This window comes from Microcaecilia unicolor, chromosome 5, assembly GCF_901765095.1.
Source record: "Microcaecilia unicolor chromosome 5, aMicUni1.1, whole genome shotgun sequence".
NCBI classification, from domain to species: Eukaryota; Metazoa; Chordata; class Amphibia; order Gymnophiona; family Siphonopidae; genus Microcaecilia; species Microcaecilia unicolor.
In genome coordinates this window covers 220,934,794-220,948,524 of record NC_044035.1, presented here as the reverse complement: position 1 = coordinate 220,948,524, position 13,731 = coordinate 220,934,794, and the positions used below count along the sequence as shown (strand labels likewise).

The window sequence follows — 13,731 nt, the reverse complement described above, 5'->3', positions numbered from 1 at the left end:
CAAATTGGCTTTTTCTTCCTACTTTTTATATATGCAGCGTCCTTATTTAACCCATTTTTGCTCAATATTCCAAAACTGGTTTAAAAATCTATGGTGACAATAAAAATTTGAGCAAAAGTGGGTTAATTGCACAACAGAAATCTTAACATCATAGGGCCCCTTTTACTAAACTGTGCTAGTGATTCCCTGTTTGGCAAATCCGACACAGCCCATTTGCCGTTCAAGAATCACCAGTGTGGATTAGTAAAATGGACCCTTATGGGTATGTTTACTAAAGCGTGTTAGCGTTTTTAATGCACTTTTAAAGTTAAGGCATGTTAAACACTAACGCGCCAATACAGTCCTGTGGGTGTGTTAGCATTTAATACACATCAGCCATTAACGCGCATGTTAAAAATGCTAGCACATTTGTAAACGCAGGTCTTAGTCTCTTGGTGTGGGCTTGTTTTCACCTGGAGCTTCTTTAGGTGAATATAGGAAGTAAAAAGTGTAATAGGGGTTATAATTTTCAAAAGTTACTTTTTGATTTAGGCTTTAAATATTTCATGTTTAGTTATGCATTCTGCTGTTGCATAATTAACCTTTTGTTGCTGCTTGTGATAGGCCTGGGCCATGGAACTTTCGTAGCAGGAGTGATAGCCAGCATGAGGGAATGCCAAGGATTTGCACCTGATTCAGAATTGCATATATTCAGAGTTTTCACAAATAACCAGGTGGGTATACATATCACCCTCCCCCCTTAACCTATTTAAAATATTTCTAAATATGTGCATTAAAAATATCAATGAGCTTCATCATAATGAGATAATCCATTTCTGTTTTGCTGTTGACAGGAACTTTATCCACCCAGCAAGTATATCAGATGATTTGCCTGTCTTAGAGCTGAATAGCTTTGGACTGCGCTTATATATTTTCACCTGTGAATGCACTCTGTAGCCTCTTCCAAATAGCTGTGGGGTGTGCAATATTTGGAGGCAAATAAAATATCAGAATTTTGTTTTAAACTCTTTGATTTTTGATAGTTGCAAATAAAATTTAGCATGGTACATTTAGGGGTCCTTTTACAAAGTTGCGCTAAAATTTGGCCTGTGCTACTTTTATCGTGTGAGCCCTTACCACCTCCCATTTACTTGGTAGTAAGGGCTCACACCCTATTCCTACAGTAATTGGGTAGCACATAGCAATGTGGCGACGCTGCTGGTAACCACCAGGAATGCCCCCGTGGTAAACTGCATGTGCCAACTTCAGAACTACCACCGGGCTCCTGCACTACCCCTGGAGTAGGGCCGATTTGGTGCATAATACCCATGTGGTATCCCTACCGCACCTTTGTAAAAGGGTACCATAGTTTTTTTGTATACTATACCCACTGACATTTACTTTTAACACCAGAGTGCTACAACCCTCCAAATCCTCCCCTTCCCTCTAATTAACCCCCACCCCAAGCCACTAACTAACTCACAAAAAACTTCTGACCAGGAACTGCTATTATCTGGGTTGCAAACTTTATTTTCTAATTGCCATGCTCTTTGCTTAGAGTGGTAGGGAGTCCAAATAAAGCCCTAAATCTTCATAAAAAGTCCCCATTTGTTTAGTTTATTCAGTCTTGTTGCCAGCTTTTCCATTGTCATTAGATTATGGAGGCCTAAGCACCATTACGTAAATATGGGTGGCTATATTTCTTTTCAACAAAGCATGATAGGTTCAATTGTTCTTTAGAGAAGCATGTCTGATAGGTTTTTTTTTTTTTGGGGGGGGGGGGGTTTATTTGTTTTTGTTTTTTTGCTATCTATTAGGCACTCAAGTTAAGAGCAGTCATCTAACAGGAACAGTTTTGGACTTAGAAGTATCAGCGTGTGATTCTCAAAACGCTTCTGGTGATCCTTTTCCATTACTGACCCATGAAAGGGCAGGACCAGAATGCAAGCTCTAGTGGTCTGTATCAGTCTGTATATTTAATGTAGTGAGATAAGAATGTGTATCAGGACCTTATGCAGATTTCCCTCAGACCACCTTTTTCTACCCACTGACATAATGTCATTAATGCTGATTCCTAATAATTGTGATGCCACTTCAGTGAAGCGCTGCGTACAACTGGTAGCGCTGTAGAAATGATTTGTAGTAGTTCCAAATCTTCTTTCTTGCTCTCAGTATAAAGTTTAAAACTTTTTGGATTTGCATCATTTCTTTGAGAATAAGAGAATAATGGCATTAGCCATTTTGGAGCTATCACCATTTTTTGAATAAATGGATTTTGCCATAAAGTGACAATGGAAAAGACTGCCAGGTATGTAGTGAGATCTGTAGTGTAGGGTTTGTGATGATGAGGGTGGGGGGGAGCGGTTATATTAAGTTTATGCACATTATAAAGGTTTTATGGAATCCAAACCCTTCTACCTGTCCCTGTTCTTCTGGTTTTTAGGGGATAGACAACAGAAATAGAGAGCATAAAGAAATAATTGAATGGTCGTGGCAAAAGGGGTAAGATAAATTATTACATATGGTGGGTGCTAGAATAAGGTCCCTGTGTTTCGTACACAGGAACAGGGGAGAAACAGGAGAAATGTTTATTAAATGAGACCCATTAAGGACAATGCCCTTAAGGCCAGTTTTATAGAGACGTGACTAAAGGAGGGAATGATTGATCATATCAAAGACAGAAATATTAGAAGGACTTCTCTACCATTATGAAGATGACAGATATCATTCAGGAGCGTAATGAGGGCAAGTCTCTATTCTGTGGCCTTCAAAGAATCCAGACTATTGGTGGAAAGAATTGTTACTGCCCCAAGAGTGGGTTACTTGTTGAAATACTACTTTCTCAGTAAGCTTAGCAAAGAATGGGAGCATGGCAATGGACCTAAAATTGGGAAGTGGAGGGGGGGGGGGGGGGTTCTTTCTTTTTGCAGGCCAGTTTGATGGCCAGTTTCCTATTACACTATCCAGCTTATTTTCGAAAGTGATGGGCGCCCATATTTCGACCCAAATCGGGAGATGGGTACCCATCTCGCAAAGGCACCCAAATCGATATAATCGAAAGCCGATTTTGGGCGCCTGCAATTGCACTCTGTCGCGGAAACAGCCAAAGTTGACGGGGGCGTGTTGGAGGCATGGTGAAGGCGGGACTGGGGCGTGTTTATTGGCCGAGCAGAGATGAGCGCCTTCGGGCCGATAATCGAAAAAAAAATGGGCGTTTTTAGCAAGAATTTAGGTCACCTTTTTTGGACCCTTTTTTTTTCACGAACAAGTCCCAAAAAAGTGCCCTAAATGACCAGATGACCACGAGAGGGAATCGGGGATGACCACCCCTGACTCCCCCAGTGGTCACTAACCCCCTCCCACAAAAAAAAAAAAAAAAAACAACTTTAACAACTTTTTTTGTCAGCCTGTATGCCAGCCTCAAATGCCATACCCAGCTCCATCACAGCAGTATGCAGGTCCCTGGAGTAGTTGTTAGTGGGTGCAGTGGACTTCAGGCAGGTGGACCCAGGCCCATCCCCCCCCTACCTGTTACACTTGTGGTGGTTAATGTTGAGCCCTCCAAAACCCCCCAAACCCACTGTACCCACATGTAGGTGCCCCCCTTCACCCCTTAGGGCTATGGTAATGGTGTAGACTTGTGGGTTTTGGGGGGGGGATTTGGGGGGCTCAGCACACAAGGGAAGGGTGCTATGCACCTGGCAGCTATTTCAATGTGTTTTCTTAATTTGTAAAAGTGCCCCCTAGGGTGCCCGGTTGGTGTCCTGGCATGTGAGGGGGACCAGTACACTACGAATCCTGGCCCCTCTCACGACCCAATGCCTTGGATTTGTTCATTTTTGAGCTGGGCGCCTTCGGTTTTCATTATCGCTGAAAACCGATAGCGCCCAACTCAAAAATGCCCAAATCCTAAGCATTTGCCCTGCACAACCTGTATTATCGAAAAAAGATGGGCGCCCATCTTTTTCGAAAATACGGTTTGTCCCGCCTCTTCGCATGGCCACCCACGGAGATGGGCACCCACTTTCGATTATGCCCCTCCATGGCAGTATACATTATGGTAAATTTGAATTAATCAAATCTATCAGAATTTGAGACATGGCAGGCCAGCTTTCCATAAGAAGCTTTGGAGGAACTGGATCGATCATAGATCCAGAGGGTTTTATTGAGACCATGAGCTAACTAAGGTCCAGATAAGACAGAGGGGTGAAACTGCCTAAGGAGACCTGGGAAACTGTAGAAGTACAAAGAGATCTCTCTACAAAAGGAGTAAGTGAATTCAAATTAATCTTTACTGATCCATTTAAAACTATTTATTCAACAAAATGTCAAACATTTTTGAAACAAATTTGGAGAAAACCAACATAGTTTTAATAAATTTCTTAACAAATTCTGTGCTATGCAGTACTATTCTATTTCCTTTACAACAAATCTTTACTTTAGCTGACAAGCTTATACAGTATTACTAAATCTATCACCACTGATGACGTTAAACCCTATAGAATTGCCTGCAAAATGTACTTCTATCATTGACATTAATAGTTCAGTAGTTTTTGAACTTAACAATCCATGCTGCAAATGATTTGAAAATGTAACTCTTCTAGGCAGCAGTGTGAAATGAAATGTGAGTTTAAAACTTCAGGCATAAACTGTTCTTCGGTATTCAATAGATGATTCCAGCGGGTGGAGTGTAACGATTAAAGAAAGGCGCCTTGACTTAGTATAAACCACAGACTGCTACTCCAGTCATCAAAATTATGATATATTATATTATTATATCCTTCTTCTTACCCCTCCCCTACATTTTTCCTATAATAACTACATGTTGTTATAATAACTATATGTCAACTTGTTATCCTGTTTTACTATGTAAGCCATACTGAACCATTCTATATCATTTTGTTAATCCATTTTACTATGTAAGCCGCATTGAGCCTGCCATTGAGTGTGAAAGTGCGGGGTACAAATGTTACAAATAAATAAATATATTGATGCATCCTTGCTAATGGGACCCATTTCACTGAAGGTTTCCTCAGGGTCTGGGTATTGGACAGCATGCACTGAATTTACTCAGGGGTCCTTTTACTTAGGTGCGCTGAAAAATGGCCTGCAGTAGTGTAGACACGTGTTGTGGGCGCGTGCAGAATCATTTTTCAGTGCACCTGCAGAAATTGGCTTTTTAAAATTTTTGCCGAAAATGGATGTGCGGCAAAATGAAAATTGCTGCGTGTCCATTTTGGGTCTGAGACCTTACCGCCAGCCATTGACCTAGTGGTAAAGTCTCACGCAGTAACTGGGCAGTAATGAACTATGTGCGCCAAATGCGTGCCAGGAAATTTTAAAACATTTTTGGGTGCGTGTTACGGCGCACGCCAAAAATAAAATTACCACAAGGGCAACGCAGTAGCCTGGTGGTAACTCCATTTTGGCGCACGTTGGGCACGTAGACGCTTACACAGCTTAGTATAAGGGCCCCTCAGTGCTACGATGCCAGCATGCATTCAGTCTACTTAGTGCTCCGGTTCTGACTGAAAACAAAGTGCTGAAATTTCTCAGTGCTCTGAATTTCCTTAATGCTCTGGTTCTGGCTGTGAGCCAAGCAGCTGATTCAAAAAGAGCACCTTCACCCTATGGTTTCCAGCATGTTTCTCATCTCCCTCTTCATCTCTATCCTTCCCTCCTATGGTCTTTAGTATCTCTCTTCTCTCCTGCAGAATATTTTCCCTCCCCATCTCTGTCTTCAACATCTCTCTTCTTCCCTACCGCCTTGCTGCCATGATGTGTTTATTTTCTTACCTCACTCCCCCTGGGTGATAACTCTTTTATATGCTCTAATCGTGTTCGAGGCCTGCCAGCTTCCACCTCCTCTGAACTTCCTGCTTTCTTTAATGCGGCTGTATAAATGTGAGGGAGTGCCATTCTTCCCTCACTCTCCTCAGCCCTTCTTTGAAAAGCAAGCACAAAGCCCATATAAAGTTAATGGGAGTTTCTCTACCATACATTGATCCATTCCTCTGAATACTATAAACTTGCATGCCCAAATTAAAGAATGGTGCTAGGTATGTGAGTAATCTAATTGATAAATTAGTTGGTAATTGACATTAACAACAATTAGCACTACTTTGCAGTTATGCACATAAATGTCCTTAATTGGTATTCTACAAATTGAGCATGCACCTGCAAAGGGGCTGTGGATGAGGGGAATGGGGGGAGGCCTATTAGGCCCTTCTGGAACCTCCTTGGCATGCCCCAAAAATTCAAGCATGGTCTCCAGCCCTTTTAAGCTCCATTGAGGTACAATCCATTGAGAACCAGGGCCAGTGATCTAGTTTATATTTGTCTCTTTTCATGCATTATTGCCTTTGATTTTGAATATGATTAACAATAGTCTTTCTTCTGGTATCATTCCTTCTGAATGGAAATCAGCTATTGTCAAACCAATCCTCAAGAAGTCTTCCCTAGATGGTCTGATTTGGATAGCTACAGACCCATTTCAAATATTTCTTTCATGGCTACATTGGCTGAGAGGGTTGCCTTTTCACAGTTTTCCATCATATTGAATCTTTGTTTATCTGTCATCCTGCCCAATCTGGCTTTTGTCCTGCTCATTCTATGGAAATCATCTTTGCATCTCTAATGATGTGCGTTCTGCTTTTGACCGGAGCAGAGCGATACTTTTGGTCTCTTTGGACCTCAGCCTTTGACCTGGTCAGTCACACTCCTCTTCTATTACGACTCGCTGAGATTGGTCTATCCAGTACTGTTCTTAAGTGGTTCTACTCATTCTTAAATGTCGCTTTTCGGATTACCCTTCCTGATTCACAGTCTGGGTCTTGTCCCCATTCTTGTGGTGTTCCTCAGGATTCCATTCTTTCCCCTCTTTCTTTTTTTTTTTTTCAATATATTTTTTGAGTCCCCTGGCCACACTGATCTGATCTTTCACTACTAAATTTTATTTTTATGTGGATGGTATTTTTTTTTTTTTTTTAAAGTATCTTTATTGAGTCAGAAGCAAAAAAAAAACACTGATGCACACAAAGGGTATATCAAAATATTACATCACAGGCATTGCAGAAGAGTTTCGCTTACAAATGGAGAGGTGTGGTAGCCTTGTTAGTCCACTCTTAAAGGTTATCAATAGAAATCAAACAAAATAAAACATGGAAAAGAAAATAAGATGATACCTTTTTTATTGGACATAACTTAATACATTTCTTGATTAGCTTTCGAAGGTTGCCCTTCTTCCTCAGATCGGAAATAAGCAAATGTGGTAGCAGATAGTATATATGAGAGAAACATCAAAGCATTACTTTGACAGTCTGACAGAGTGGGAGGGTGGGGGTATGCATGGGGACATCAAAGCATTTCATTGATATTCTAACAGAATGGGTGTTGGTAGGTGAGAGGAGGGTAATAAACAGAGAAATACAGCTTTATATTTCTCTGTTTATTTCTCTGTTTATTACCCTCTTCTCACCTACCAACACCCATTCTGTTAGAATATCAATGAAATGCTTTGATGTCCCCATGCATCCCCGCACCCTCCCACTCTGTCAGACTGTCAAAGTAATGCTTTGATGTTTCATATATACTATCTGCTACCACATTTGCTTATTTCCGATCTGAGCTTACAAATAGTAACTTAGCCTATGCATACAGCATACTATACAAATAAACTAGAACAGAACAGATTCGCCCCTGAATCAGTTTTGATTTAAAACAACCCCTCCCCCCACTGTCTGTGTACAACAACTTCAGGAGGCAGCCCCTGCCACTGAATATCTGCCAAGATCCCGGTCCTCCCCTCTTCAACCCCCACCAACTATCTGAGATGACTGTTGGGGAGCAGTATCTTCAGTCTGTTGCTCTGTCGTAAGTGCGGAAGAGACTCTGCTCCACAGGTCTCAGTACTGACGTTGCCCCAATGAGGTAGAAAACCTAAGGGAGGTAAGTAACCAACTAGCCATTTCTCTCATGAGGCCATACCAAGCAGCTATCGATGGGGGTGTGCTGTCCGCCCAGGCCTGCAAAATGCATTTTTTTGACAAGCGAGGTGGCTACCAAAATAAACTTGCATTGTGCTTCCCCAAGCCCCTGCTCTCTGAGTGGAGCTGCACAGCCCAACACCACCACCAAATATGACCACTCAACTATGCATTGCAAGGTTTTCTCAATGGTCCCCATAGCCCCCGACCAAAGCGGCAACAATGTGCAGCACTCCATGAAAGAATGTAAGAAGGTGCCTACATGTACCCTTCATTTAACACAAGTATCATCTGCCCATAATCCCATGGCTCTCTCTTTTTGTCTAGTGATGTGTACTCTGTGCATAATGCAGAATTGAATGTCCTGTAGCGCCGTGTTAGGAGTCACAGTGTGCAGACTCCCAAATACAACCCCCAGTGTTTCTATTGATACAAGATCTGCTGTGTCCTTTCAACATAGCCTCAGCCAACTGCGCCAAGTAAGGGGCTTTCCTGTTGGCTCGAATCAGCTGGTGCCACTGTGACAGTTTAAACCCGGGGGAATTTGTAAAAATAGAGAGTCCAGTTGCGTAAAGATCGCTTGCCCTCATTGCTGGCGCTCAGTGACCAAAATATAGTCTCTCGCCTGAAGGAATGCAAAAAATTGTGAGTTGGGAATTGTCCGTGAAAGCTTGACTTGCTCAAATGAAGGAACATTCTCACCTCCCAACTGTCTACACCCGCTTCCCCTCCACTGTCTGAACACGGATGCCTCCATACCCGTGGGGAAGTCAATATTGCCCATTAAAGTTAAGAAGGGTCCCAACCCTCTGATCGCTCCGCCATGCTCTCTCCAGCACTTCCAAGCACGCCTCAGTGCCACTAAGAAAGGGTCCCCCCCCCTAGCTCCCCAACCTCCAGAGATACTTAGATTCTAATATGGCAAATGGATTGTAGGGCGTGTACCAATTTGCCTATAAATCAGCAGGTGAAAAGAATCTGGCCCCCTTATGCGCCTTGTGGATTCAGCGCAGGAGCACAGCGACGTAAGCCCATAAATCAGGTAATCGAAGTCCCCCCTGGTCCCTGTCTAACGTTAACTTAGCAAAGGAGATTTGTGGGCGTTTAGCATGCCAAATGAAAGAGCTGATTATACTTTGAAACAAATTATCCTCCTGCTTGCGCACCCAGAGGGGGAAGCATCTGCAGAGGATGCAATAACTGGGGGAGTAGAACCATCTTCACTAGCGCGATTAACCTATGCATCCAACTTCTCCTACATAGGCACACAATTGTGGAATGCACTACCAAAGACTGTGAAAACAATCTACAACCACCTAAACTTCAGGAGATCGTTAAAGACCTACTTATTCAGAAAAGCATTCCCCACCGACCTAACTTAGATGCATCAACCCTGCAACACAGCAAAACTATAGATTGTACTGGACATTATATATTCCTTCCTATTTTCTAACCCTATGTACCTGAAGATACTGTCCTTACCTGACCCTAATATCAAATTGTATTTGTTTCCATACCGGACTTGGCGATCGCCTTTACGGTATTATGTAAGCCACATTGAGCCTGCAAATAGGTGGGAAAATGTGGGATACAAATGTAACAAACAAATAAATATTAGCTGAGGCAAACCGCCCTGGTACAAAACCTACCTGATCACGGTGAACGAGATGGGGAACCGGCACACTCAGTCTAGCTGCCAATACTGCTGCCAATACTGCTGCAGATTGGGCGATATGAACCCACCAGCCCCCGTGTCTTTACCTGGTTTGGGGAGGACCGTAATATAAACGTGGTTCAGCGAGGGCCCCATAACTTGCAAGTCCCATAAGTCATCAAACATAGAGACAAACGCAGGGATCAGTTGATCCTGTAATATCTTGTAAAACTCTATGCCCAGGCTGTCCGGGCCTGGTGCCTTGGCCAACTTCAACTGCTTGATGATCCCTCTGTACTTCTTTTCCCTGCAGAGGTGCATTGAGACACGCCAGCTGCTCTGCTGTCAAGGAGGGGAGATTCAATTTAGCAAAAAAGTCTGCACAACTGTCGGCAGAGAATGAGCCTGTTTTATAAAGGGAAGAATAAAATTGAACAAACTCTCACTTGATAGCATCTGTCCCCCATGTGTGAGACCCCTTTTGCGTCCCTTATCCTACTAATGTAATTTTTTGCGGATCTCTGCCGTACCAAAGAAGCAAGCAGCTTGCCTGTCTTGTTACCCCACTGGTGTAAATGATACTTATAGAGTTTAACATCATAAAGTACCCTGGCATCCAGTACTACCTGCAATTGCTTCTTAGTCTCAAAAAACGCTCTACGCGAGTTCTCAGAAGGGGAGAGGACAAAGAAGCTCTGGGCTTCCTTCAGCTTGACCATAAGGCTCCTAATTTCCTGCTCTCGGCGTTTACTTAAAGCCGCAGTGTAAACAATAATCTTGCTGCGGAGCTCCGCTTTGGCTGCTTCCCAGTAGGTCCTGGCACCTACAGATTGGATATCGTTCTCCTTTATGTAATCAAGCCAGCCCTGCCTCAAATATGTGCGGAAAGCACGGTCCTGATACAAAGCAGGGTTCATGCGCCATCAAAAGGCGCCAGCCCTCTCCCCCCACTTCAGCGTGGCCCGATGGCAGGCTCCCCAATCCCCGTGCAATCGGTCACTTGAGCCAGAGAATGGGACAAAAGAATATAGAGTAAGCACGCATGGACCCCATGGGGGTGGGAGAAAAAGGTATAGTCACGTTCATCTATGTGCTGTAGCATCGAGATGTCTATCACATCCAATTTCTTTGACATGAAGTTCACCCCCCCCCCCCCCCCCCCGCCCTTCATGATATTTGCCTGGCTGCTTTGGAGGTCGGCAATCTATCAGTGGGTCACTAGTGATGTTAAAATCGCCCCCTAATATGAGTGGGTATTCATCAAAAGTCACCAGTTTAGCTGCAAGGAGAGTGAAAACTTGTGTGAGCAAATGTTAGGCGCTTATATGCTGCACAGAGCCACTTTGACCCCTTGCAGGAGTCCTGCAACAATTACAAAGCGGCCCTCTGGGTTTTGGTAAAGCCTATGTATGTCAAATGCTATTGTTTTCTTTATTAATATGGCCAGTCCCTGCTATTGAAAGTAGCGAAATATATCTCCCACCCAATCCCGCTTTAATTTGAGATGCTCTGATTTCCCTAAGTGGGTTTCCTGAAGCAGTCCTATATCAGCATGCTGCCTTTTGGGTGCCTGCAGCACCCTGGTCCTCTTTATAGGGGAATGGATGCCATCAACATTAAGGGAGACAATTTTAAGGCTAGCCATACGGTAGCATTGATAATGAAATGCTGAACAAGGTATTTGTAAGCTTTAAATTGCCCAGGGGGTCTCCCAGCTGAACCCTCCAGACAGGCTTATAACCATCAGGGTATAGCAATAAGGAAAATATTCCCTCTATGACAGTGAGAAGCATGCCCCTTTGTGACCTCTTAGAGTATCCGAACAGGAGTAAACTAGACGGTCCCTCCCAGACTCTCCCCAGAAGAAACATACAACCTGTGTTCCTTCTCCCTCCCACTACTAATTATGGTGTGTGTATGAAATAGTCTCATACACACACACAACCAGCTCACAACATTCATCCCACCCCCTTACCTCCAACCCCCCCGTACCCCCGCTACGTACCACCCAACTCCCAAATACCACTCCACGTGGAAGACTCCGCAACCCTGAATGCCACCGCCCGCCCCCATAACACTTATGACAACATTAATTAGTCAAACATTAAAGAATTCCAGAATAACTGGCTACCTATCAATCAGCCTGGGTCCAACTATGTCACTGATGCAGCAGACAAAAAGAATCGGGTCCTCTGGGGCACCGCCGGGTATGAGACACAGGTTGTCATGCCGTGCCACTAGGGCCTCTTGGAATCTCCATTCTCGTACGTGTCCAGGCCCCAGGACCCCGGTGCATCACCAAGTTCACAGGTCCCGGGCACAGTCCAAAGGCCTTCAGCCCCCAAAGGACCCGCGGTATTGGGATCCCAGCAGTGCGAACACAAGATAATAACTAACACACAAAGTATTTTTAAACCACAAACCCCCTGACAGCACTTACGGCTTCCGCTGACGTCTTTCCAGCAACAAAGTTTATAACAATGAAATCATTGCAGTTTATTCACAAAGGCACCAAATTCCTTGGTATAGAGCTTTGTTATCCTGCAGAACTCGCACTTTAGCTGGGTAGAGCAACGCAAAGCACACTCCCTTGTCAAAAAGACACTTGCAATGGCGCCCCATCTGCTTTTGTTGGTCTGAAACAAGTGCTGAGTAATTCTGAAAGAGCAAAATCTTATTGCCTTCATATTCCATATGTTTCTTCCCTTTGAATGCTTGTAAGACTTTGTCCTTATCTGCATAATTAAGAATCTTGGCCAGCACTGGTCTTGGCCGCTTTTCACCCTCACGCAGCATGCCCACTCTGTGAACTCTCTCAACCTGCAGCGCACTTTCTGGAAACTGCAGGCCCAGTTGATCCGGCAACCAGTGCTCAACCAACTGCCATAGATCTTTTTCCTTCACTGTCTCCGGGACCCCTATAATTCTGAGTTGTTCCTTCTGCTTCTATTTTCCTGGTCATCAATCTGTTGTGCTAGCTGCGTGCACCTCTGCTCCAGTGCCATGATCCTCACATCCGCTGCCTCAGTACGGTCCTCTTGGTGCAAGATGCAGTCTTCAGCTTGCTGCAAACGCACACCCTGCCTTTCCACTTATTCTCAAATCTGGTCCACAGAAGCCTGAAGTTTAGAAAATTTTTCTTCCAGGATTGTTGAAATCTGTTGGATCAGCTCTTGGATGGCCTCCGCAGGCAAGCCTGCTATCTGGGGACTCTCCTGCATCGCCGCCATTTTAAAACATGAGTCTTGTGTGCGGGGCTTCTTGGCGCGCGGGCATAACAACCGTCCACAGCTCCAAAAACCGCTCAGATCTGGCGAAACGGATCCACATTCCCCGCACTCCACGATCAGGTAACTGTGAAGCCTCCCTAGGAGTTTTTATGCAGGTGATTTTAAAGATTTTGGGGTAGTAGGAGCGGAGCCGGGAATAGAGACGTCCGCTCAGCTAAAGAGCATCACTTGACCCCCTGTGGATGGTATTCTATTTCAGCCCAGGATTGTCTTTGCCCCAATTCTCTATTCTTCAGTCTACTCTTAATGCAGTCGATCCGCGGCTCCTTAACCACCGCTTGTTACTAAACTCCGCCAAATCAGTTGCTCTTTGGATTACTGGTCACACTTCTGCCCCTGCAACTGTTCCTTGCTTCCGATCTTCCCCCATACCCAAGTTGATAAGGAGTGGAGGAGTGGCCTAGTGGTTAGGGTGGTGGACTTTGGTGCTGGGGAACTGAGGAACTGAGTTTGATTCCCACTTCAGGCACAGGCAGCTCCTTGTGACTCTGGGCAAGTCACTTAACCCTCCATTGCCCCATGTAAGCCGCATTGAGCCTGCCATGAGTGGGAAAGCGCGGGGTACAAATGTAACAAAAAAAAAAGGTATCTTGGTGTTACTTTAGATTGTCAACACATCCCCAAATCTCTTCCATTATCAAATCTTTTTTTCTGCTATCTTTATCTGCTCCTTGAGATATTTTCTTGATGATAACGCTTGTACCGTCCTTCTGCATGCTCTGATTCTGTCTAAGTTAGTTCATCACACTGCCCGTGCATCTCGTTATGACCATGTTGCTCCTCTTCTTGCCCAGCAGCAATGGTTTCCTATTCCTTTTCGTCT

The 13,731-nt window shown here is 44.2% G+C and overlaps 1 protein-coding gene across 1 annotated transcript in view; it reads left to right on the top strand.

Moving 5' to 3' along the window:
* The window catches only part of MBTPS1 (membrane bound transcription factor peptidase, site 1), a 514,786-nt gene that overhangs the window by 104,070 nt on the left and 396,985 nt on the right, over window positions 1-13,731 (top strand). Inside the window, 1 exon segment of the mRNA XM_030203794.1 lies at window positions 604-713. Within this exon segment, the coding sequence (XP_030059654.1) occupies window positions 604-713 (110 nt within the window).